The sequence below is a fragment of the Ischnura elegans genome, chromosome 1 (genome assembly GCF_921293095.1).
Source record: "Ischnura elegans chromosome 1, ioIscEleg1.1, whole genome shotgun sequence".
NCBI classification, from domain to species: Eukaryota; Metazoa; Arthropoda; class Insecta; order Odonata; family Coenagrionidae; genus Ischnura; species Ischnura elegans.
In genome coordinates this window covers 72,286,116-72,308,631 of record NC_060246.1, presented here as the reverse complement: position 1 = coordinate 72,308,631, position 22,516 = coordinate 72,286,116, and the positions used below count along the sequence as shown (strand labels likewise).

The window sequence follows — 22,516 nt, the reverse complement described above, 5'->3', positions numbered from 1 at the left end:
ATTTTCTTCTATGTCATCATGTTCTTGTTCATTAACTGTCGGGTTTTATGATTCACGTGATTTTTAATTCCTTCTGTTGGCACTCCACCATGTGGATTTCATTTGTGGAAGAAATTGTAGAAGAACATAAAATTGTTTCAGCTGCTCCCTAATTCCAATGCAGTAATATATTCTTTCATCTTGAAATTAGTGTCTGGTATTTTGGAAAGGATAAAGTGCCTGTAAAATCTTGGAATCTATTGGCTCAGCCTAGTCCAGATTTTCCTTCAGTACAAGCTCCTACCCTGAATTTGGGTTGCACCAAGTTGGCTACTCCTACCATAACAAGGCAGCAACTACGACGTACGGCTACAATCCTAAGAAAAAAATTGCCACAGAATATACATTGACTGCCAGGGTTTTAGAATGAAATTAGTAGAATCCAAATAATCATTTAATTCAAACTGGTAAATCTTTGGAATGTTTTTTTGAGTCTGGTAATAATATGTGAGGGAGGTGGGTAACTCACAACAATTAGTCTTCATTACTATTGATTTACAATCACATGTATCATAGGGAAGACTTGAGGCTCTTACGCAATGTGATGAGGGAGACTGTGGAAAGATACTTTTCCGCAAGGGGCGTTAAGTATAGGGTTTGGAGTCCGTGACAGTCTTTGGAGGAAGCAGAAGTTCAGGGGTCCAAGGAGGTGGCAGAAGGTTTGGGGTCCTAAAGAGTCCCCGGAGATTTGGGGGCCATGACAATCTCCCAGAGGGGGTGTCGAGGTCCAGAGTGGTCCCGGAAGGATAGCAAAGTGCTCACTGTAAGTCAGATGTTCTGCCCGTGCACAGGAGAAAGGAGTGCAGGGGTCAAAAGGAGTATGTCTGAATTCCAGAAAATCACCCTTGGATCCACGTACGGACTAAAGAGTGCCAAAAGGGGAAAGTGCCATCATGCCTCTTTTCCCTCCTTGAGATGCATACTCCGCTCACCACAATAATACGTTAGTAATATTTAAAATAATGCTGGATTAATTATCAACAGATCTCATCTTGGAATTTCTTGAGGGAGTTCAAGCTCTAAAAGTGGGGATTAATATTGATCAAGGGGTGATGGAATTTGGAATGATCATCAGGTAGGAGTATTAAGGACTTGACAATAGGGAAGGAGATTAAAGAAGGTGGGGGGAAAGTGTCCCCCCACCTCCTGAATCATGTCTGGATCAACCCCTGCCTATATATGACAAATCTTGGCTAGGAATAATTTCATCACAAAACCCATAATACTATAAGTTAATAAAGACATCCTTTATTCAAGGGAATTACACCGATTTATAGGGAAGAAATTGGATGATGGAAAAATTAAGGCCTAAAACATGCATATCAACAACCGATTCGTAAAATTGAAAGCGTTTGGCCGGTGTATGGATCAAAGAAGTCTTTTTTAGTCATGACATGTAATTAAAACGGATTATAATAAAATACAAGGGCTTATGTGGACAGCAATACATACTCTAATGATTAAGTGGCGGCATGACAATCATTTATGAAAGAAACAACTTGTTGGGCGACTAGCCCTGAATCGTGCTTCCTATAAAAGAATATAAATGTGCCTTTCCCAACTGAGGTCAAAACAAATTCTTCTGCAGAATAGATTGAATGTTAAAGCAATGGAATTTTCATTTTGAGAGCAGGCAGTGCCAATATAAGGAGGTCAAGGATTCCCAACTACGAGGTCTTTCACATATCATTTGCCCCAATAAGTCACTGCAAAAATAATTCCTTAAGCTCCTTTATACCCAATTTACAATCACTGCCCAGTGGTAAATCACAGAATACTTCAGCTGATCAGCCATTTAATTGATTTTGTTTATTTAAGATGCCAGGTCGCAGCAGCGCATCAGCTGGCTGTGACAAAAGAAAGTGCGTCAAAATGGCTTCGGTGTCATCGAAAGTGCCAAATTCGCTGTACAAAGCTGCCGTATCTGCCGTCGTCGAAAATTATATTTGCGTCAGAAAAGAGCTAAGAACTCTCCCAGAAAATGTTCAATTTGATATTTATTACAAGGTATGACGACTATGTACCTAATGGCATGCAAGTGTGTGTACCCATTCGCTGTTCGTCTTGTTATTATTTTCATGGATTGTTTTGATATAATTTCTCTTTAAACGAAGATTTAGCCAAAATCAAAATTATGTAATTTCGTGCTTATTTTAACGATATGTTAACCATTATTGTCTTAGTTTTGGACAATTGAGAATTGAGCATATTATTAATAAACATTTTATGTAGTGATGGATAACCTTTTGTTTTATAGCCTCTTGATGTTGGTATTTTTTTGCTTCAATTATTAATGTCTCTTGTATCTGCATTTCATGAAATAAGCTTTATGAAGAAGATAGACTGTGCCAACTTGGAGTCGAGTTCAGTGACTTAGATGTATTCGCACAAATGTTGAAAGTCAGAAGCAAGCGGCTCTTGCTGCTCCATAGTTTTCAGGTTTGTTTTTTTTACATACCTTCATTCTGAAATTTCTGCTTGCCTTTGTTGTCAGCCGCAACTTTTTATGTTTGCCTTGTCTTTTTTGTAACACACTGGAAACTTCATGACCACTTGGGAGGAGAAAACAATTTGAATGTTACCAATGTAGTTGTTGAGAAAAGTTTCAACGGTGAATAATAGTGATTGACATGTTTTTCTTCGGGACTTATTTTAAATAAATCGTTCTATTACTGATACCTACTGCTCGGTTGTCATTGTGAACAACACAGACCTCGTATCTTTATTATGCGTCTAAACGTAAATAATCAATTTATACCAAAGGAAAACTTGATTGAAGAAAGTGTTAACTGTGAATTTTCAACCTTTACATCTCGTTCTTACAATAATGCTTTTATGGGTTTACACTAATGTTGCAAGATAGTATTAGGTTATATTTAAGTTTTTGTTATTCTTGTCTGGCTACTCATTACAATTATGGTACGAAAATTTATCCCTAAAACATGGATGCCCTCAATTTCTATAATAGTGCCACTTTTTCAGTCGCACCCGAAAGTTAATTATATTTGAAAACCTCTTTTCAGCTTAGAAATATTTCCATCCAGTCCAAGTCCAAGTATATTTCTCGTTGTTGTTTTCCGCAGTTCCCAGCTTTGCAGCTGTCTCCTGGGCGTTTCGTTTAGTAATGTTGCAGGCAGATATTTCCATCCCTTATTAAAATCTTGACCTGCAATTTTGGTGGGTTGTGAGCAAATTTTTAGTATACATATATAAATCATTCTCAGTCTTTTCAAAATTAGCTCAGGTAAATTCAGCAAGTCTTTGGTGGAAATGTCAATTCAACTTTATCAGTCACACGGAATGATGCAATAGACTGCATACTTAAATGATGAAGTACCATCTCTGGATGAGTTCATGGAGAAGTTCGATATATTATAAATAAAGATGGTTTTCTAAAGTGACATATGTACAATTATGGATTTTAAACTAGACGAAAGATTATGGGATGATTAATTTGAAAATGTGAAATGAAATAGGAAAGAGTTGATGGAAAGATCAGCATGTTAGAGCTGGTAAATAAAAGGCTAGTGACAATCTGATGTGAAAAGCAGCAGGTGACGAAGCAGAAATGTCAATCCTCAGGGAAGATGATGAGAAAAGACTGGAGAAGTTCAATATGTTGGCGTGAAAGAATGTGTAGGTGATTGGAGATGGATTGAGTTGAAGTGAAGAGGGATGAGGAATGGAAACTTCTAGATGAGATTCGTAGAAGACTTAGGGTCTGAATAGAGAAAGCTGCGGAGGGGATTTTTAAAACTTTGTCAGGGTAATAACATTAGGCAAGCTAGAAAAGGAGAGGAAGAGAGTAGGATTTATATATGAGATGAAAGGGAATTGGCCTAACCAATTGAAATAAAAATTGAGGTAAGCCAATGTCGGAGGGGGGACAGGCATGGGTGATTTGCAAAATGTAATATATAAATCTTTCTTTTGTGGTTATATGTTTATGTTTCATTTGTGGGTTTGCAAGTGTGTTCATGCACTTAATCTTTAGGACATATGCAAATGGAGGTAGGTGTGCTAATAATTTTAACCTCAATTTTTTTCAGTCTCTTATGGACCATGGAACTAAAGTTGCCAAGGAGTTGACTGCTTCTTACAGTAGAAGATGCACTCAGGCTTTGGCATCACTTTCGGCTAGTTCTCGTGCATTTCATGAAAGATTAATCGACTTGGGATTGAGATTAGGTATGCTTTTAACAATTTTTTTATTTTTATTTTTTGATAGATAGTTTTAAATGGAATTTATTTCATGACATTTATGGGTGATTTAATATTATAAGATTATGCATTATATATATTTTATTTCCTCATGCTTGTGATGACGAGTTGGTGTTCAATATTTTACTTGTGCTGTTTATATGAAGTTTTGGGCTCTCAAGAAATTATCAGTTTTGTAATGAATGTTTTCCATTCAGGTGGATTTCTGAGTGATGCTGGCTGGTTTTCGGAGAGTGAGAAAGTGCTATTGAGTTGTCAAGACCTCTGTCAAGCAGGTGAAGGACCTAAATATTGGAGGAGGTCTCTAGAATGCAGTCACAAGTGGGTCTTCCATTATTCATTCTTACTTTTTAAATATTTTTTTACCTTACTTCTTAAGGCTGAAACACCCTCCAGATCTGTCAGATGGAATGAAGAATGATCACTTGTTATCCTTAATACATCATTCAGTTTTCTTGTGCTAAGGAATGCCATGGTATATTTTAATTTAGTATTCTTAGCTTCATTTATCACCTGCCTCCTGACTGCCAATCATGGAATTTTGAGATAGCCATTCCAGCTCTTGATCTGTTGATGTGGCATATTTATCTTCGACTCCATTTTTCCATGTAATTTTATCATGAACATTTTATTCTTAAAACTAAAAGCAGTGCGAAAGATCCACAGAGAAAAAATCATTCGCCTTGACCGGGATACGAACCCGGATCCCCCGATTTCCGGTCGAGTGCTTTAGCCAGTTAAGCTTCCGAGGCGTCATTCTTCCTTGTGGATATTTTGTGGAATGATTTTTTCTCTGTGGATCTTTCGCACAATTGTGCATTGCGGGTGACTCCCGTAAGAGTTATCACCGCGGCTAGTCCAGGTATACTTTAAACTAACTAAAAGCAGTTTACTATAAAACTGCAGTCGATTTTTTAAATTTTCTCTCTGTTCCACAAGTTTAGTGATTATTTTTGCCTATCATTGTTTTTCTTGTTTAATTTCACAAATTAAACTTTAATTGAGATGAACCATTTGGTTATAATATTGGTTGAGAAATGGTTGAAAACAAAAGCCCATTAGGAAAGTCGGACAAATATAAACCATATGGCAGCTTTGGGATTGCTTGCAACACTGGTTTTTGCTCACTTTAATGGTTCTCCATGTAGCAGGCATATTGGAAAGACTCAAACAACAGCAATGAGATGATGATGCTCTTTTTTTTAGAATATTGCTTTACTTTTTCATTTAAAAGTATTGTAGTTAATGGGAGAATGCATGATATCTGTGATTACTGAGGAAAATTTGTTTTATATGTATTTTGCTTTTATGGGGATTATTTTGAATTCGGGATTTTCCTAATGTGGCTGCTGCTGGTTGATAGGGAAGAGAATCTATAATTTATGTGACACTAATATTCTCTGCCATCGCATTACAAAAAAATCTTCATGCTTTTCTGTTGTTGGGTTGTATCATCCATCCTCAATGGATATTTCTACCCAATGAAACAACGTGCTGTGCCATTAAAATCTGTTCACTTTATTTTCTGGGTGAGCTCTCATGAGATCCCGGACACACTTGTAGGGCTGGTTGGGGACGGGTAGCACTGAGAGAGAAAGTTAGATTGAACTCGGCATTGCCAAATGTACATAGCTGCCCTTGTTTGTTACTAAAAATGTGTGAGTCATGCGTGGTTGCAGGTATTTCGGGCCCGCTGCCGAGACAATATACCTACTCATTAACACATTCAATGCGGGCCCAAAGGACATTGACAGCTACCACACCGGATGCAGTACCCTTGGTGAAACCAATACTGAGGTGAAAGATGCTGATGAACACGTTTCTGGGAAAGTGCATGTGCAAGGGGATTCGTGGAGGTTGAGGATAGATAAAAATTGGAAAAAGGAGTAACCAATGGGGGTATTTTTTAAAAATCATTTACTATGAAACTGACTTGTGGCATGGCTGATAAATCATCATCCTCGTCTTCACTCCAATCAGTTTCTTCTTCTTCAGAGTCATATTCGGCAAGATGTATTATGATAGCTTCCATAACAATGTCTCTGGCTCTTTCTTTTTTAAATCCTCCCTGAGCAATAGGGTAGTTTCCTTCATCAAAGAAAACGAAAGGCATTGATTGCGATTCGTTACCCACCATTAGTGTATTCATAATACACAAATTATTTGGTTTTTGAAATACCGGTTTAGACGAATGGCAAGGGTCAAATTTTATCCTCATTTGAAAAAGGCCAGATTGGCGCCCATGCGATTTCACTCCACGTGACGTCACAGGGACCTAGTTTCTACACGAGAGGATAGGAGTTATACATCGTCTGAGGTTACCAATGCATGCATGAGGCACAGAGCTCAGGGAAACATGTCTTAGTAATCACCTACTAAAACTGGCTAAGGTTGGAAAGTTTTCTTCGTTTGATAAGGTATTAATAAACCTTTTTTAAGCCAAGCGCTACCATTCAGCAAGGTACTCAGCTACCCGCTGGCCGCCTGTGACGTATCAGCGCTAAGCCTCGCCTCAAGGTCACCTCACCGGGCGGGAAGGGGAACCAGAAATACGACGTACGGAGATATTTCCCGGCATTCATACTTGAGCGTCGCGTTTTCGCGCGCTTGAAAATTTTCACTTTTCATTTAATCGCGAAAAATAGATATTGTCATTTAAAAATCTAAAAGCGTGAAATACGTACTCCAGGAGTGATAATCATTCGATTAAGGCAATAAAAAAATAATAGGAAACCACCCTATTATTCTGCGTAATGGACACACACAACCCACATAATACACTATTTTCTTCTCGTCTATGCGAAGCAGAATATATACTTTCTTCTCCTCGCGCATCTAATCAGCACTCTCAGAGGGTACTCTTCTGAATAGGAGGTACCCCAAACTATATGGGTTGTAATACCCAAAAGTAAATATGGAGTAGAGAAAAAATGTTACCGTTTGGTGTGAAAGTGATCAGAAAAGTGCAGAGAGGGAATAGAGTTGGTGCTGAAACCAATTGAAAAGGTGAGCAAAATTGTTCAGAAGAGGTTAGGAAAAAGTGATTGGAATGGAAGAATATGGAAAAGAGTTGGGTATGAATGGAAGAAGAGCACCAAGAGAATGTTGAGGTTTGGCCACACTGCTAGCAGTGTCACTGTGAAGGTCTGAGACAGACTGAATTTTTGGAGTGTTAGGCCATGCCTGCTGTCTGGTGATTGGTAAAGGGAAAGCCATGTGTCAAAAAACTTCCCTCCTCTCACCTCCACTTACTTTAGCCACACCAGCTCACTCGCAAACATAAAGTGAACTAATTCTAACCTTGCCAAGCTTCTGTGATATCTATTTTTAATTTTATGAAGTTATCATTAGGTGAGGAAAACTGTAATGAAATGTTGCAGATTACTCATTGCTGTTGAAATATGTTGTTGAAAATGTCTCAACTTGCAAACAATCAAAAAAATTTGAAACCATTGCAAAAATATCTTTTTCTGTATTCTTTTCTGGAATTAACAACAAGATGTCTTTCTTGGCCTATGCATAAAATTTGTAGAAAATTTGACCACGATATTTTTACACCAAAGTCTTTTCCTTGTGTTCTATGCTTTCTTATGTATGTTTTGCATGTCTTCAAATATTTTTTTGAAGATTCTAAAAGAAATATAGAAATTCTAATTTTTTAAATTAATCCTTACAGGCTCCTTCATGTACAGACGGCATTCTGTCATTTTGATGAAGCAGATGAAACACACAATTATGCTTTAAACATTCTGAAATGTTTGCAAGATGCTGGGGAAGAAGCTAATCTTGCTGGATTGTATGCAGAGTTTTCAGTTCTCTATTTCATCAGGAGTCAGTATGATGAGGTAAACTTTCATTTTGTTTTCCTCTGAAGCGCTTCTCTTGTATCAGAATATGTATTATTTTAAATGCAGTACTATTGTTTATATGGAGAAATAATAATTTTAAGTTCAGCAACTTTTCGTGGACGACATTTATTTTATCTGAAAATTCAGTAAAGTATAGTCATAGTAAAACCTCCGTTAACAAAGTCGACGGGACTGGGAAATGACTATTTTGTTTTGAGGCTGTTCATCATATGAATGTGTTTTGTGGGTTGCATTGTCACAGGATGATGAAAGCTTTCATGCAGATTGACAAAGTGAGCCACTAATACAGCCCCTGCAGTGGACTCCTAACGGTGCATTCTTAAAAGTGATTAGATACTCTGACTGCTGAAGTATTGTTATTATTATTATTGAAGTATTATAACAATTAAGGTAGGTTTGCATGGATTATTTACAAAGTATTCTGGCAGTATCCCCTCCATTTATGGACTCCCTCTTCAATTCACAAGGAGGCCTATTCCCTTTCATTTTTTCTAAAAATACTCTTCTTTCCTCTTTCTCATTCACACAACATTCATTACCCTCTTCGCACTATTTTCAACTTTCCTTCCCCCCTCTCCATCCTAACCTTATGTCTCCTCATCTCATCAAGAAGCCCTCCCGCCTCACCCACCATGTCTAGCACTTCATCCATCTTCCTCCTCTCAATATAGACAATTGGCTTCTTAACCGCTTTGACTATTCCTGTTGTAATCATATCACACCCTTCCTCTCTAGTCTGCCTATCTCCAATCCCCCAGATACAGTAGAGTGCTCTACTGTAAAACCGAGGCCATGAGGTATCGCCCTTGAGAAATATCTGTCGTAAAGCCGAGTGTACACAGAGGAGCTTTTTGACCTTGCTAAATCCGATTTATTTTACATGTTAAACATAGGCCATTTGACGGTACAAAGACTATCACTGGCAAAAACGTGATTCTCGCAAAATGCCGTACTTGCAAAACCGGGCTTCCACTGTACTATTGTCTCCTCAGAGTCCCCTGCAGAGCTTCTACATTCCATTTCCTATCCTGTCTGACTTTCCTCATTCTTTTGAGTCATACATTGCATTTCATAAGAACTAGTTTGTGTCCTGAATCCACATTTGCCTCAGCGAATCTGGGTGGGGTTATTACACTATTTCTAAACCTCTGTCTTACCATGATGTAGTGTATCTGGTATCTCTCTGTATCATTTGGACTCTTCCATGTGTACCTCTGCTCTATATGATGATTTAACCATGTCTTTGTGATGAACAACTTGTTTCTTGTTCAAAATTCTACTGCTTCCTCTCCCCTCTTGTTTCACATTCCTAGTCCTCCCCTGTCATTTCACATACCTAAATCTATTTCATTTCCATTCCTCCCATCCCTAACTAAGGCGTGTTGCCACCCAACATCTTAGAGTTTATGCAACACAGATGACAAAATTACAGAAATTTTTTTTCAGGTTACTCCCAATTCTGTCACAGTTTAAGAATTCCACTTCTCTCCACCTAACCAGATGCACTGCCTGGGAAAGTATTGAATACCTAGAGATTCCCCCTCCTTCCTCAAGAAAATTGTGGAAATGGATTCATTTAGGCATTTCTGTTGTAATTTCAGAATCATGTTTTTTTTTACTTTATTTCCACAGTACAATAAATTTTTTGTGTACAAATTCCCTCTCAGCTGTTTTTGCTTCCTCCTTTTTCTCTTTTTTTCTCAACTATCCCCTATAAGCTCCTGTGTCTAAACATCAAATAACATTCAATCAAATATAATTTTTAGCATCAAAAAATTACTGTAAACATCATTTAAAATTATTTTGAAAAACTAGAGGTTACACTGTGCCACTGTGCAATTCCCGGTTGACAGCCTCAAGCAATCAAAGTATGTAACCGATTGAGCATTCTTTTCACACAACAACATTTTTTCTCTGACCACACTGCTACATATCTTTGGATTATACATTTTCAGTCCCTAAATCATAATTAATTAGTGATAAAAAAATGATTAAATGCCTGCAAACACTGTTAGCCCCTGCCAGGTTCGATTTCCATGAAAAGCTGAAAGATGATGAATTAGAAAGTATTGTAGGCCACGTTGGCATTCTTGCTTCCAATAAGCTGCACAGGTTGAGATAAACCCTACCAGATGTGTGAAAGTAAGACAGGAGGTCACATAAAGTGAAACTCTGAGGATAATGTAAAATTGCATGTAAGCGAACACATGGTAAATAATTTCTGAGTTAATAATTTCGCTGTTGAAAGGTCATATTTGGAACCTACATTTGGTCTTGATTATAGAAAGGATAGAAATTATTCAGGTTTTTTTAGTGGAGCTCTTTCTCCATAAATAACACTTGGCCTGGGACCAGGACTGTGATGTTATTATGAGGAGGGTTTCATTAAATTTTGCTATTTAAGGTTTGCTATGTGGGGATTTTAATATTTTGGTTGAAAATATTGCAGTCAAATGTCTTGGAAAGCATCTTTGGTTGCTTATTTTGGGATATTTTTCTGAAGGAGGGTCCTGATCTCACGGTTTTGTGGTTTTGCAATAATTTATTACCTATGTTTTTGCATTATTGCAGGCATATCGGTGGAGTGTAATGGCTCTTAAGGAAGTGGCTAACTCATCGTGTCAGGTGTCACCTTGTCGCTGTCAGCATCATCACCTCCCAACACGGGTAACAGTTGATGTTCTCCGGCAAGCCGCCAAAGCCTGTGTAGTAAAGAGAGAATTTGCTCGAGCAGAATTATTGATAAAGGAAGCAGTGTATGTTGCACGGGAAGTATTTGGAAGTGATCACCCCAAATATTCAGACAGTCTTCTGGACTATGGATTTTATCTCTTAAACTTTGACTCAATTGCACATAGTGTTCATGTGTACAAGGTATGAATCAACATTCATATGGTTTTTATTAGGCATGTTATTTTATTTTTAAATAATTTCAGGTTTTAGTTTTTTTCGTCACATTTATAGTACCTAATGTGAGAACTGATATTATTTTTTAATACGAAACTCAATATACTATTGACATAATTTTATCATTCTCAATCGAGCTATAGCATTTATAATATTAAAACAAAACTTTACCCTTGTTACAAATCCTGTTGGATTCCAAAAGATATAATCAAATGAAACCATATAATATTGCCTTTCACTCAGTAGCATATTTTTTAAAGTGCCTCTGAGTGAAATATGTCCCAATGAAAGTGAGAATGGAACTGTATTGTTTATGTAGTTGTAACAGTAACTGGAATTAATAGACTAACAAAAAAAATTTACCCCATGGGCCTGACTGCGGGCACCATTCTCGGAAGCTCTGTTAGTGTCTACGATTTGACCTCCCCCCCCCCCCCCACCTCGTGTGTTTGGGTGTCCATTTATAGTGGTTCCACTCTAAACTGGATGCATTCGTTTGGAAACAGTTTGTTTTAGGACGAAAAGATCACTGTTTTGTGGGGAAATCCTAAAAAAATGTCTTGCTTGAAAGTAATTGGCAAAGAAGTCTTATGTGACATTCGAGAAACATGACTTCTTTAACCAGAAATCTTCTAAAATGACTCACTATCATTTTTGTTTAACATAAGCATAACACCAAAAAGCTTTCAACCTTGACTTATTTGCTGCAGTATCATCCATGCCTCACTATCATTTTGAGGCTCCAAATGCAAGTCCTTATAAATTGCTGCATTTATTCAATGCTTATAATCCCTCTTTTTGTGAGTAGAATGTCAGTAGATCCCTCTTTTTGAGGATAGCCATTTCTTTGGCTATTCTATTGACTGTTTCCTCTTTGCTTCATCCATCGCTGTTCACTTGGATACCCATTCAGTATACCTTCACCTTCTCTAGTTTTTGGTTTCCTGGCTGACATTGTTCTTTGCTTCTTCTCTTTTGCTGCAGACTGACATCTTGATTTTATTTGAATTGATTTTCAGCTTTTAGTCGGCCATTCTCCTATCCATATTTGTTGGAATTTTCCTTGAACCCTATCTATCTCCGATATGACTGATAATTCATTGGCATAATTGCAGCTTGCTAATTTTTTCATCTTGGACATTTACACCTGGCACTTCCTCTTTTATTGCATTTATAGCTTTCTCAATGAAAACATTTAACATTGAAGGGTTAAGAGTACACAATCTTGTCTAAACTAGGTAGCCATTTTGCCTGCATCTGCCATGTTTTATTTTGTAAGGCTGCAACAGTTCCATAGTAAGCCTTCAGCTGTACCACATTTTGTTGTTAATTATGCCTGAAGTGAAAAAACATTGTTTCACTTCTGTAAACTGAAGAAATTTAAGCACGCATTTTGTACGCCAAAGTGGATTGGAATTCTGCCATAGGCAACTCCTACTGGGTAAACCAAACAACAGCAAAGGTGAAGTTAAAGAAGTCTAACTACACATAAAGTGATTATGTCAGTTGGCATTAATGTTTTCAAGTTTATGGACATATTATTACTTGACTCATTAATTTTTTCAATAATAGACTTTATCATTCAGTTTTAAATCTTTATTGTGGAGACCTAAATGCATATTGTTGCCATGATACATAATCAATGTTACATTTTTTTCAGACTGCTCTGGATATCAGGTTGTCTGTATTTGGTAAATGGAATATTCACGTTGCAAGTGCCCATGAAGATCTTGCTTATGCACTATACGTTCATGAGTATAGCTCAGGGAGATTTGTTGAAGCCAGGTATTGAGACATTTTTTATTTTGAATTTTCCTTCTATTTAAGTTAAACACTCCCTTTTAGAGGTAATTTAAATGGAAGTAGCAAGTTGTGCGTAACATGTCTTCAAATTAGTTCAAATTTCTCTGTTTCACTGCTTCACTACATATTGTTATAATGCTCTCATCAACAGAGATCATGCAGAGCGTGCAATTAACATCATGAAGGAACTACTTCCAAGGGAGCACTTACTTCTTGCATCATCACAGAGGGTCAAGGCTTTGATTCTTGAGGAAATTGCAATCGACAGCATGGGTAATGATACAGGTATTTTGCATGTTAACGGAAGTAATGTTTCTTTGTGAGTCACTTTCTTTGAAGTAGATCATTCAGATTATTATGAAATTTATGCACTGTTGTAGTTTGTTCATTTCAACTGCGGAATACTCCCGATTATCCGGGCTAATGATGGGGAGAGGAGGCACGAATAATCGCAAAACACAAATAATCCAAATTTTCACTTTAATTTCTTGTAATTTTCACCATATACCAAAATTAAATGATCTATTATCATCTATGCACATTTTATGTTATTTTAGATTGCTTTCGGGAATCATGAGCAACTTTCTTATCCCGACTGCCATCTTTTTTGCGCCGATAATGTGATTGCTCTTGTATTCTTATTGCTCCGTGTAATACCTAGTTTCCGAAAACCATGCAACCATGACTGCGAGGTCATGGATTCAGAAACGTGGTTTGCATGAATGCATCAAAAGCCTTGCACAACGTCGGAAACTACACTGTCAGGAACCACGCCGTGTATTTGCTTCTTGCGCAAGTTGCCTGAGACGCAGATCTGTGATCACCAAGCATGATCACGCAGTGCTATGCTTGGAAAACAGGAACACGGTACTCCCGTGATGGCAGCTGGTATACGATCACCCCATCGCCCAGCAGTCGTTATGGGAAACCAGGGCTTAAGGCAAACTGTCTAGGCAAACAAGTGCCTGGCTATGATTCATGCTATCTCTACTTGCTCTTCCCTCTCTGCCTTCACTTCTTCTATTCCCCTACTCTCCAGATTGACCTTAACTAGTCACAGTGTAAACATGCCCGAGTGCAACGAAATCTCCGGTTCCCTTGGGTCGCATTCAACTGTATGCCTGTCCAGGGCAATAATTGCGTGTTTGCATTATGAAAGATGCATATAATGATCACAGATAACATTTTTCATTTACAACTCATTTACCATTCAAAGAATCTTCGAAAATCATTCTTAGAGTTTTTTCCCGCCACTGATTGTCGCCTGCAATGCTAGATCAGACGTCCAAGTAAATTTGAAACATTCCTTGTCGGCAAGTAAATAAAATAATTCCATTTTACGAATTGGGAATTTTAATGGAAATAAGAGGTCTGGTGTTGCCATGCATTAAAATGCAAGTATCCTGCTGCTTTTGAATCCTATTTATAGCTTTTTAAAAAGATCGTGGTAAACATCAAAGGAGTATGAACTCATGCACGGATAATCCGCTACACGGATAAGCCACACCCCGATAATTGGGAGTCTGCTGTTTATTATTTTCCTTGATGTAGAAATAGAAAGTTTGCTCAGTTTATCTGGGAACTACTCCCATGGTATTGGATTAATTTGTTTGTGTTACTTATGGGCTTAGGGGATGGATAAATGTAAATGCGGGGTTAATTTTATTTCTACAGAAATCATATTTCCTAGGCTTAGTTTAATTAATAATTGCAAAAATTTTAATGTATTTCTATGTAATTTATCCATTTCCCTTGGACTACAACCTTATTGCGGTGGAAAGGCTTGTGAGTTCCAATGGCCCCTAGAGCTGTACTGGCAGGATTAATTCTAAATTATTCCTGGTAGGGCCACTCTAAATTGTTCCCGGTAGGGCAACTCGTGCCAGATAGGTCAAAGGATAGGAGCCAGATGAAAGGTAGTCCACATGATGGTGTCAAGTAAAAAAAAAAGCTGCAGTAATGGAAGTGGGAAACCTTACCAAATATCTATTCCCTGAAAACATGGAGTTCAACCAAATGAGCCATGGAGACTCATCATCGAATGGGATCTGTCTGCAAAGGGTGGGTGTCATTCATGGCAGCAAGGCCCCCGGGGTTGTCAACATGCAAAATCCTTGCAGAGACTTATCATCATCATCATCATCAGCAGCAGCAATGAAGAAAGAAGAAAAGAAGACCAAGAAGATGGAGAAGAAGAAGTTGGCTATAAATATATGAGGACAATGATGAGGGCAGAGAAGTTAGAAAATATCAAAAGGGAAATGGATAAAGGGAGGATAGATATCTTAGGATTATGCAAAGTGAAGTGGAAGGATGGTGGGGACTATTGGAGTGATGAGTATAGGTTATTTATAGTGGTGGGGAGGAAAGTCAGCCAAGGGTAACTTTAGTATTAAACGGGAAGATGGGTAAGCATGTGTTAGGTATAGACTAGGTGAGCGATAGGATTCTGAAGATGAGATGTATGAACAGCTTGAGGAAATGATTAGAGAAACCCCGGGTAAGAAAAATCTAGTAGTGACAGGGTCTGGAATACATCAGTCGGGGAAGGGAGGGTTGGACATGAAATAGGAGATTTTGGACTAGGAATGCGAGGTAGGCCTTCCAGTGAATTGAAGAAGGCAATGCTGGAAGAAATGGAATGTAGAAGCGCTGAAGGGGACTGTGAGGAGAGAATATCAGGAACTAGTGGACAATAGTATCTAAGAAATTGTCAGTACACAGACTGTAGAGGATGGGTGGGATAATATTAAAACGGGAATAGTCAAAGCGACGGAGAAGTCAATTGGCTACATTGGCACCAGAAGGATAAAGAAACCATGGGACACAGAGGCAATGGGTGATGGGAGGAGCCATGTGATCCGGGAGGTGGGTGATGGGAGGGAGAATGGGAGGCTCCCAGAATGGTTCTTGTACTCCATGGAAACCAATGGGTTAGCGAGGGAAGGATCCGGGAGGTCTAGAACCTTACTCCCTACCCGCAAAATATAAAAGCACCATTACTTTTCATTACAAAAGAAAACCAAATATTGAAAAATCATGAATTTACTAAAGATTTCTTTGAAAAATGAAGTTTTTTTCGATTATGAAAAGTGTTAAAATTAGTTTAAAACCCTCTACTTAGTACCCTGTTTTTTTTTTTTTTTCAAAAATTTTTCTCCTCTGGTTTGGGACCCCTCCCGAACGAACCCCTCCCCTCCTGGCTATGCCTCTGATGGAAAAATACCTTAATCGATGGAATACTATAATTATAGTGCATTTTATCGGACACTCATTAATTCTTTACAGAATTAGCATTTAATTTAATTACTTTATTTTAGCGTAGTCAATACCTATCATTTAATGATGTTGTTATCATTATTTTTTTAATTCTTCATCTTTAAGTGAATTCCGCTCAGGATTCCCATGGGTTAGGTGTGTCTAGTCCACCAGCTAAGTGCATCCTGTGAGAATTCTATCACATGGCTCATGGCTAAAATATGTATTAGTTCTCAATTTTGCCTCATAATATATTGCTCTGCTATCAACTTATATCCTTCTTCATTAGTATTTCATAATTTGGTACAGCTAGGATAATCTTCATAATATTTTTTAGAATTATCACTTTTGCTTCTCATTTTTTGTGAATATATTTAATCACAGTGGAATGCAAAGTTTTTAATTATTACCCTTTAGAAATGGAGCTAAATAATGTAAAGGCCTAATCCAACAATTGCATGTAAAAGACATAGTGTAGATAGGCAGTACGTGATCCTTTTAATAGGTGCATGAATTGGGCTTGGGGAATTAGGCATGAATCAAGAAAAATTATTCTACAAGTAATGTTCGTCCAGGATTTTTACCCCCTTTAATTGCATAAACTTGTTATTGCATATGCTCTTCTTGGGAATCATTTGATGAGACATTATTTGTTTATTGTGCTTCAATCAATTTAGTTTCTATTTCCTGTGTGCATAGCCATTCCTCTCAGTGATTTTGTATGTGTTTCTGTTATATCCTCAGAAAAAGAACTTTTAGATGCTGCGGAAAAGCTCCATTTGTCTGCTCTCAAACTGGCAAAATTGGCATTTGGAGAAATGAATGTCCAAACAGCAAAGCACTACGGGAATTTAGGTCGTCTGTATCAAAGCATGAAAAAATTTCAGGTAATAATTTAAGAGTGAATTTTACATTCTGAATGGTGGTTCAAAACCTTTTAAATAGTAACATATTTTCTCCAACAATGTCCTATGGGGTTGATATCTTTTTTATGACAAAAGTGGGCATTTTATAATTGTTTCATAATTCATTGCCATTCAAGTCACTCCTTCATATGAAATGTGACATGTCAAGAATAAACTTAAAAAAGTGATAAACCTTTAATGGCTTATCCTCCTGCTCGTTTTGAAGTTGTAACCCATTGTATCCCTGGTGGCTGTTATATTGGCCGAAGTCCTTTTGGCCATTTGCCTATTTGGATTCCTTTGAGCTCTTAAAAACAATTTTAATGTATGTTATTGTCTTTAAACACATTCATGTTTTTCTGTATTTTTCTCTACGTATTATGTGGTTATGGATATTTGTTTAATAGGACATTAACTTCTCTTGGTGGTGTCGTACATTTTAAATCAGGAATAAAATACTTATCGACGAATGCATTTCCATTCCTTGATTTCAGGAAGCAGAAACTATGCATTTGAAAGCAATTGATATAAAAGAGCAACTTTTGGGCCCTGAAGATTATGAAGTTGCTCTATCTGTTGGTCACTTGGCAAGTCTCTACAATTATCACATGCTTCAGTACCGTAAAGCTGAAGAATTATACTACAGATCTATTGCAATAGGTAATATATTTCAAATTGTGATTTTATTTTTGATGCCTAAAAATGTGCCACCAGGCTGAGTGTGAGAACTCTAAAAGTCTTTTCAGTGCTTTTATTCCAAACATCTCTTTGTGCAAAAGAACCAAAATCTGTGGTATTAATATTTGTTATAACTTCTCCAACAGGGCAGAAACTGTTTGGCCAAAGCTATTCTGGGTTAGAATATGACTATCGAGGATTACTGCATGTTTACACTGAGTTGGGAGAAGTTGAAAAGGTGGCACAGTACACCTTTGTGTTGAACCATTGGAAGATGCTGCGTGACTTGAATGCAAGAAGAGAAGTTCCTCCCCTTGATCCAACTGAGCAGCCAAGGCCATTGGCTGAGGTAGTGGCTCGATTCTTTGAAGTCCCTGTGGAACAGGGAGCATCATCATCTCCTAAGACAGAGACTTCAGCTGCTGTTGTTAAAAGTGGTGCTGAGGAAAAGTGATAAACTTCTTCAGGAAGACCTCCTCCAAAAAAAAAGACTCCAAACTCTTCTAAGCTCCATAAGTAATTAATGCAAGTCACATGAATGGATATGTTCTTTGTTTTTACAGGAACCTTGATTGGTTTGAAAGAAGAAAGGATTCATTGTAAGGTAAACTGAATTCAGCTAATGAAATTTTGATCCGAGTCGAAAGATCATGGCAGTGATTCCTCACAGTGGCATTTCTTTTTTTTTATTTGCTTGGATGGTGAATAGGAAGGACATTTTTTTACCATGAAGCACATTTCCTCTGATGGGATGTGATTAAAGCGATTTAGTTATAGTGCTTGGAGCTTTAAAAGCTCTTGTAATTTTGTATAAAGCCAAAATGGATTTATCCTGAGATGTATTATAATTTTTTCTTTTCGTTTTATAATGATGTATCTTAATAAGGATCTGATTACTCCTATATGTTGCTCTACGCAAGGCCTTAGAAAGAACCTCCAAATATTTTTTAGGAGGGGTTTGAACCTCTTTGACTTTTGGCTACAGCCTTAGTTCTTCGTTATTATGTGCATGCTTGTGAGTTTCATGCCGAGCAATGGTTTCAAATATTTAGTTTATCTTGCGTGTGTTTATCATGATAGTTGTATCTAGTTTATGTGAATGGTTATTGAGTGAGTGTTGATTATGAGAGAATGTAACAGGTACTGCATTTTTATGTTAACTGCCATTCAGTTGTACTATTTTAATCTTGTTTAACTGAGAGCCTAAGTAAATGGTTCCAGTATGTTCTTTCAGGTTTCCTTATGACAGGTTGTTCATGTAATTATTTTAATATAATAAGTCTTTTTTTTTTAACGAAAGGAAATCCAAATTTTGGACAAAAATTTCATTCTAACATGTACTTTTTTTATTTATCGAGGGATGTTCGTCATTAAATATTCATTGCTATCATTGTGCGTCATTGAACATCAATATTGCTCTGTTATCATGAACACGTTAAACCACCGATTGCATTTTAATTAATTTGATGACATGTATCAATATGATAGATGCTTACTTTTGCCCATGTATACAAGTGTTTCCAAAGACAGCTTAACCTGTTTAATTACTTAAACACTAAGCTTTTATAAAAGATTTTGTATTGGGAGTAGTTCATTCAGGAAATATTTATACATAGTCAAATGGAAATAAGACAATGTTTGCTCTGCTCATAGTGAGTCATAATAAGTATTGTTCCATTCCAGATATTTGTATTGCTTTTTTAATTTCAAGCTTTAGTAAAGTATTGCAGTTTTCAATGCATTTCATAATATGACATGAAGACAATGGCTGGAATGTAGTCTGTTAAAGTCACAGCTTTCAGTATTTTATGAGCTGGTGCTTTGTTTCTATTGTATAAAACTCCAGCACTGCTCAGAAAAGAATATTATTGGGAAATATCGAGGTGGCTTGATCAAGGCTCAAAAATCGGTTGTTACTGTTTAAATGAGTGTAAGTTTCTTGTGTATGTTTTTGTATGTTTTCCACATTGCATTTTAAATTCCAAATTCATGGTTATTGAGTTAACAGAATAAATTGTTTTCTGTGAATTATTCATCAGCTCCAATTAAGATGCTTACAAGATGTCATAGTTTATTTTCTTTGATGATTTGCTAGTCCATGGAAACAATTTTTTAAATTGAAAGTTATGGTTGTAAAGCAATGTGTGAGCTAAGATCAAATTAGTTGCTCCTGAAAGCAGCTCCAGAAAGTTGTCATTTCTATCTTCTAAAACATTTCACTTCTTGCCAACAAGGAGTATGGAATGGGTTCAATATTGAATCCTTATTTTCATTCCTAGTCATATACCAAAATAAAATGGAAAGAAAGTATATGGCAGTCATAAGGAATGTTTCAATTCTCAACCATTTTGCTATTTTAAAAATTGTTTCGTATTTTTTGTCTGTGGGCATTTCTCCTCGAAGCTTATTTTTATAAGTTCATAATCTGCTCATAGTCTTTTATAAAAATGATTGTTTAATTATGTTGATTGCAATTTTTAAAGAATACTTTGGAATAAAATTCTTAGGTATGGAAATAATTACTGTCATCATTATTTATACACAATGCCTTCATCATGCGTAAGGGTGTATTGTGTACTCTATGGCTGAACGTGTTCTGAAAAAATAAAAATAAAATCAATCTAGTTATTGAATGGGTGTGATAGGAGCCCCAGGTTTCAATCTAGGATTTATTGCAGGTCATTTTTTGTACTGTCCATGATCTGACACACTATCGTAGCTGATTGTATTTCTAAGCTATTCTTGGAGTGTATTCAATAATAGGAGATACTTGACAAATTTTATTTTGCAGATTAAAATCAAATCATTATGTTTTCTAATTTACATTGTTCATGAGAGAATAAGAAAGTCAAGGAAATTTATAGCGAAGACTCCATAGCCCCCTACACTCTTCATATTATTGTGACCTTGAAGGAGAAGAAAACTGGTTTCCACCTCAGGGTTACAGTGAATGCCCAATGATGTACTTCTTTCTTATCCTTAAAGCTTATTTTCAAGTTATATCCGCATTTATAGCTATCAATTGCTTAGTGTAGAGGAAATGCTATTTGCTTAGTTTAATCTCTTCCCCCCATAACAGTACGTTACATTTTTTTCGTTCGACAATGCCCAGCTTGAATCTGTGTGTAAATTCTTACTCATTGGTTGATATTGTTTTCAAAGAATTAATTAGAACTTTATCTCATTTTTTTGTTTACATCACAAACTGGAACAGCATGAATGCTGAACGACAATATACATGTATAAATGTTTCAAGAATTTTCAATCCATTTAATTACTGAAGATTTCAATGAGATATAAAATGATAAATGGCTGCAAGTTAGAAAGGAGAAGGGTGATGAGGTTCAGTAGTAAAGTAACACCAGGATGGATGTGATTAGGTATAGCCATTTTTAACACGTTGTGTACCGAGGTATTTAAATGCCTAGGAACGCCGATTTGGAAGTATGTGCCTATTACGGCGTAATGCCTTTGGTTTAAACATGGTTAAAAAGCTAATGTTTAGAATATAACTTTACCCAATCAAATATTATGATGCATCAATTCATTATGAATAACGAACAACAACTGAAAATGTACTAACGAATACGTATTGTACGCTTTAAAATTGTTTAGGTTGACGCGCCTAAATGACGAGAATCTTCGTCATCTGTCCAGAACGTTCGGGAAAAAAATGACAAGAATTCTCGCCATTTGTACGCAACGTGTTAAAGATATCATATTGCATGGTCTGTAATTCTTTGATAAAACAATTTCACTACAGTGTTATTAGGATCTAGTGAATGAGAATGTGGTGAAGATTATCACCATGGTGCCTCTTATTCTATCTCACAAGTCTTTTTTATTTATTTATTTCTTTTTAAGCTGTGAAAATCTTACTCCATTCCTTTTTTACCATTTCAATCTAAATATTAAGTGTGCAACTAAGTTCCCGCTGTTTGTTAACATATGGCTCTGGCAGTGATTACTGGTCGATTTTGACGTATTGGAAACGTCACGAATCAAGCTGACATTTGGTAAACAAACCGCTCGACAACAATGGCAAGTTTTTTTAGCGTCATATCCTTATTTTTGTGTGAAAATGTCCACGTTTGTGCTAGGTAACCTTCACTTGCGGGGAGTGTTTATTTTCTTCTTTCATTCGAAGAAAACAGAGGCTGAAGTGCATCGAGAGCTCCAAAAAGTGAACCTTAATACTACCCAGCAATCCATCTAGAAAGGTGTGTGGGAGGGGGTTTTAGGACACCAGCCATTTACATATAGGTATATCAAATTTTCAAAATAAATTACGACTTGCATTTATGTAAGGCCTTACAAGTACTGCTTAATGTAGGGGAAAAAAGAATTCCCATATCTATACGTTCGGCAAAATGTCTCTCTTAATTTATCGCTTCTGTCGGACCTGGAAGTATGATTGGCGAAGATGATGTTTTCCGTGTTGCTCGTAAAGATATCTATTCTCAATTGTTCAAACAATCTCGGCCTAGCGCGGAAATGAATCCTTTAGTCGGATTGGGAAGGAAATCTGTGCAATTGTCGATCTGTAATCTCTTTTGACGAACATTTGGGCAGTAGAAAGCAAGATGTCGTTTTCCGAAACGGCAGTAGAAATGAAGCTTATCACCGGGTCCGAACCCCGGAAAAGTTCGTTAATCTTCCAATGGTCTTCCGGAATCGTTGGGGCTCGCTCATTTCCCTTTCCCGTGATCACATAAAGAAACAACCAGCAACCTGCGGTGAGATTGATTAGCGGATCGGAGCGATGTCCGGCGGGGGAGGGAGGGTACGGAAAGAGCTCTCTAGCCGCCCCCTCCGCATTGGTGGAGGAGGCGGTGC

At 37.0% G+C, this 22,516-nt stretch overlaps 1 protein-coding gene across 2 annotated transcripts; it reads left to right on the top strand.

Moving 5' to 3' along the window:
- Positions 1-1,881: 1,881 nt before the first annotated feature.
- Positions 1,882-20,199, top strand: LOC124163313 (amyloid protein-binding protein 2). 2 transcript variants are annotated; one of them, XM_046540136.1, is made up of 11 exons: positions 1,882-2,046; positions 2,365-2,478; positions 4,089-4,227; positions 4,458-4,581; positions 7,937-8,105; positions 10,701-11,003; positions 12,697-12,821; positions 12,991-13,112; positions 16,842-16,984; positions 17,497-17,662; positions 17,827-20,199. In XM_046540136.1, exons 1-11 carry the CDS (start codon positions 1,912-1,914, stop codon positions 18,132-18,134), a joined length of 1,848 nt encoding a protein of 615 aa, XP_046396092.1. In that variant the 5' UTR covers positions 1,882-1,911; the 3' UTR covers positions 18,135-20,199. The 2 variants fall into 2 exon arrangements, with proteins under 2 accessions (XP_046396092.1, XP_046396089.1); XM_046540133.1 differs by having other exon boundaries at positions 12,991-13,124.
- The last annotated feature ends 2,317 nt before the right edge of the window (positions 20,200-22,516 follow it).

What these genes read in the sequence shown, in the direction of transcription:
- LOC124163313 (XM_046540133.1), top strand. Translation starts at nt 1,912, where the DNA reads ATGGCTTCGGTGTCATCGAAAGTGCCAAATTCGCTGTACAAAGCTGCC. An exon ending in TGCTGCTCCATAGTTTTCAG is followed by an intron (nt 2,479 to 4,088) that starts GTTTGTTTTTTT and finishes AATTTTTTTCAG; the next exon opens with TCTCTTATGGACCATGGAAC. An exon ending in TCTCTAGAATGCAGTCACAA is followed by an intron (nt 4,582 to 7,936) that starts GTGGGTCTTCCA and finishes TAATCCTTACAG; the next exon opens with GCTCCTTCATGTACAGACGG.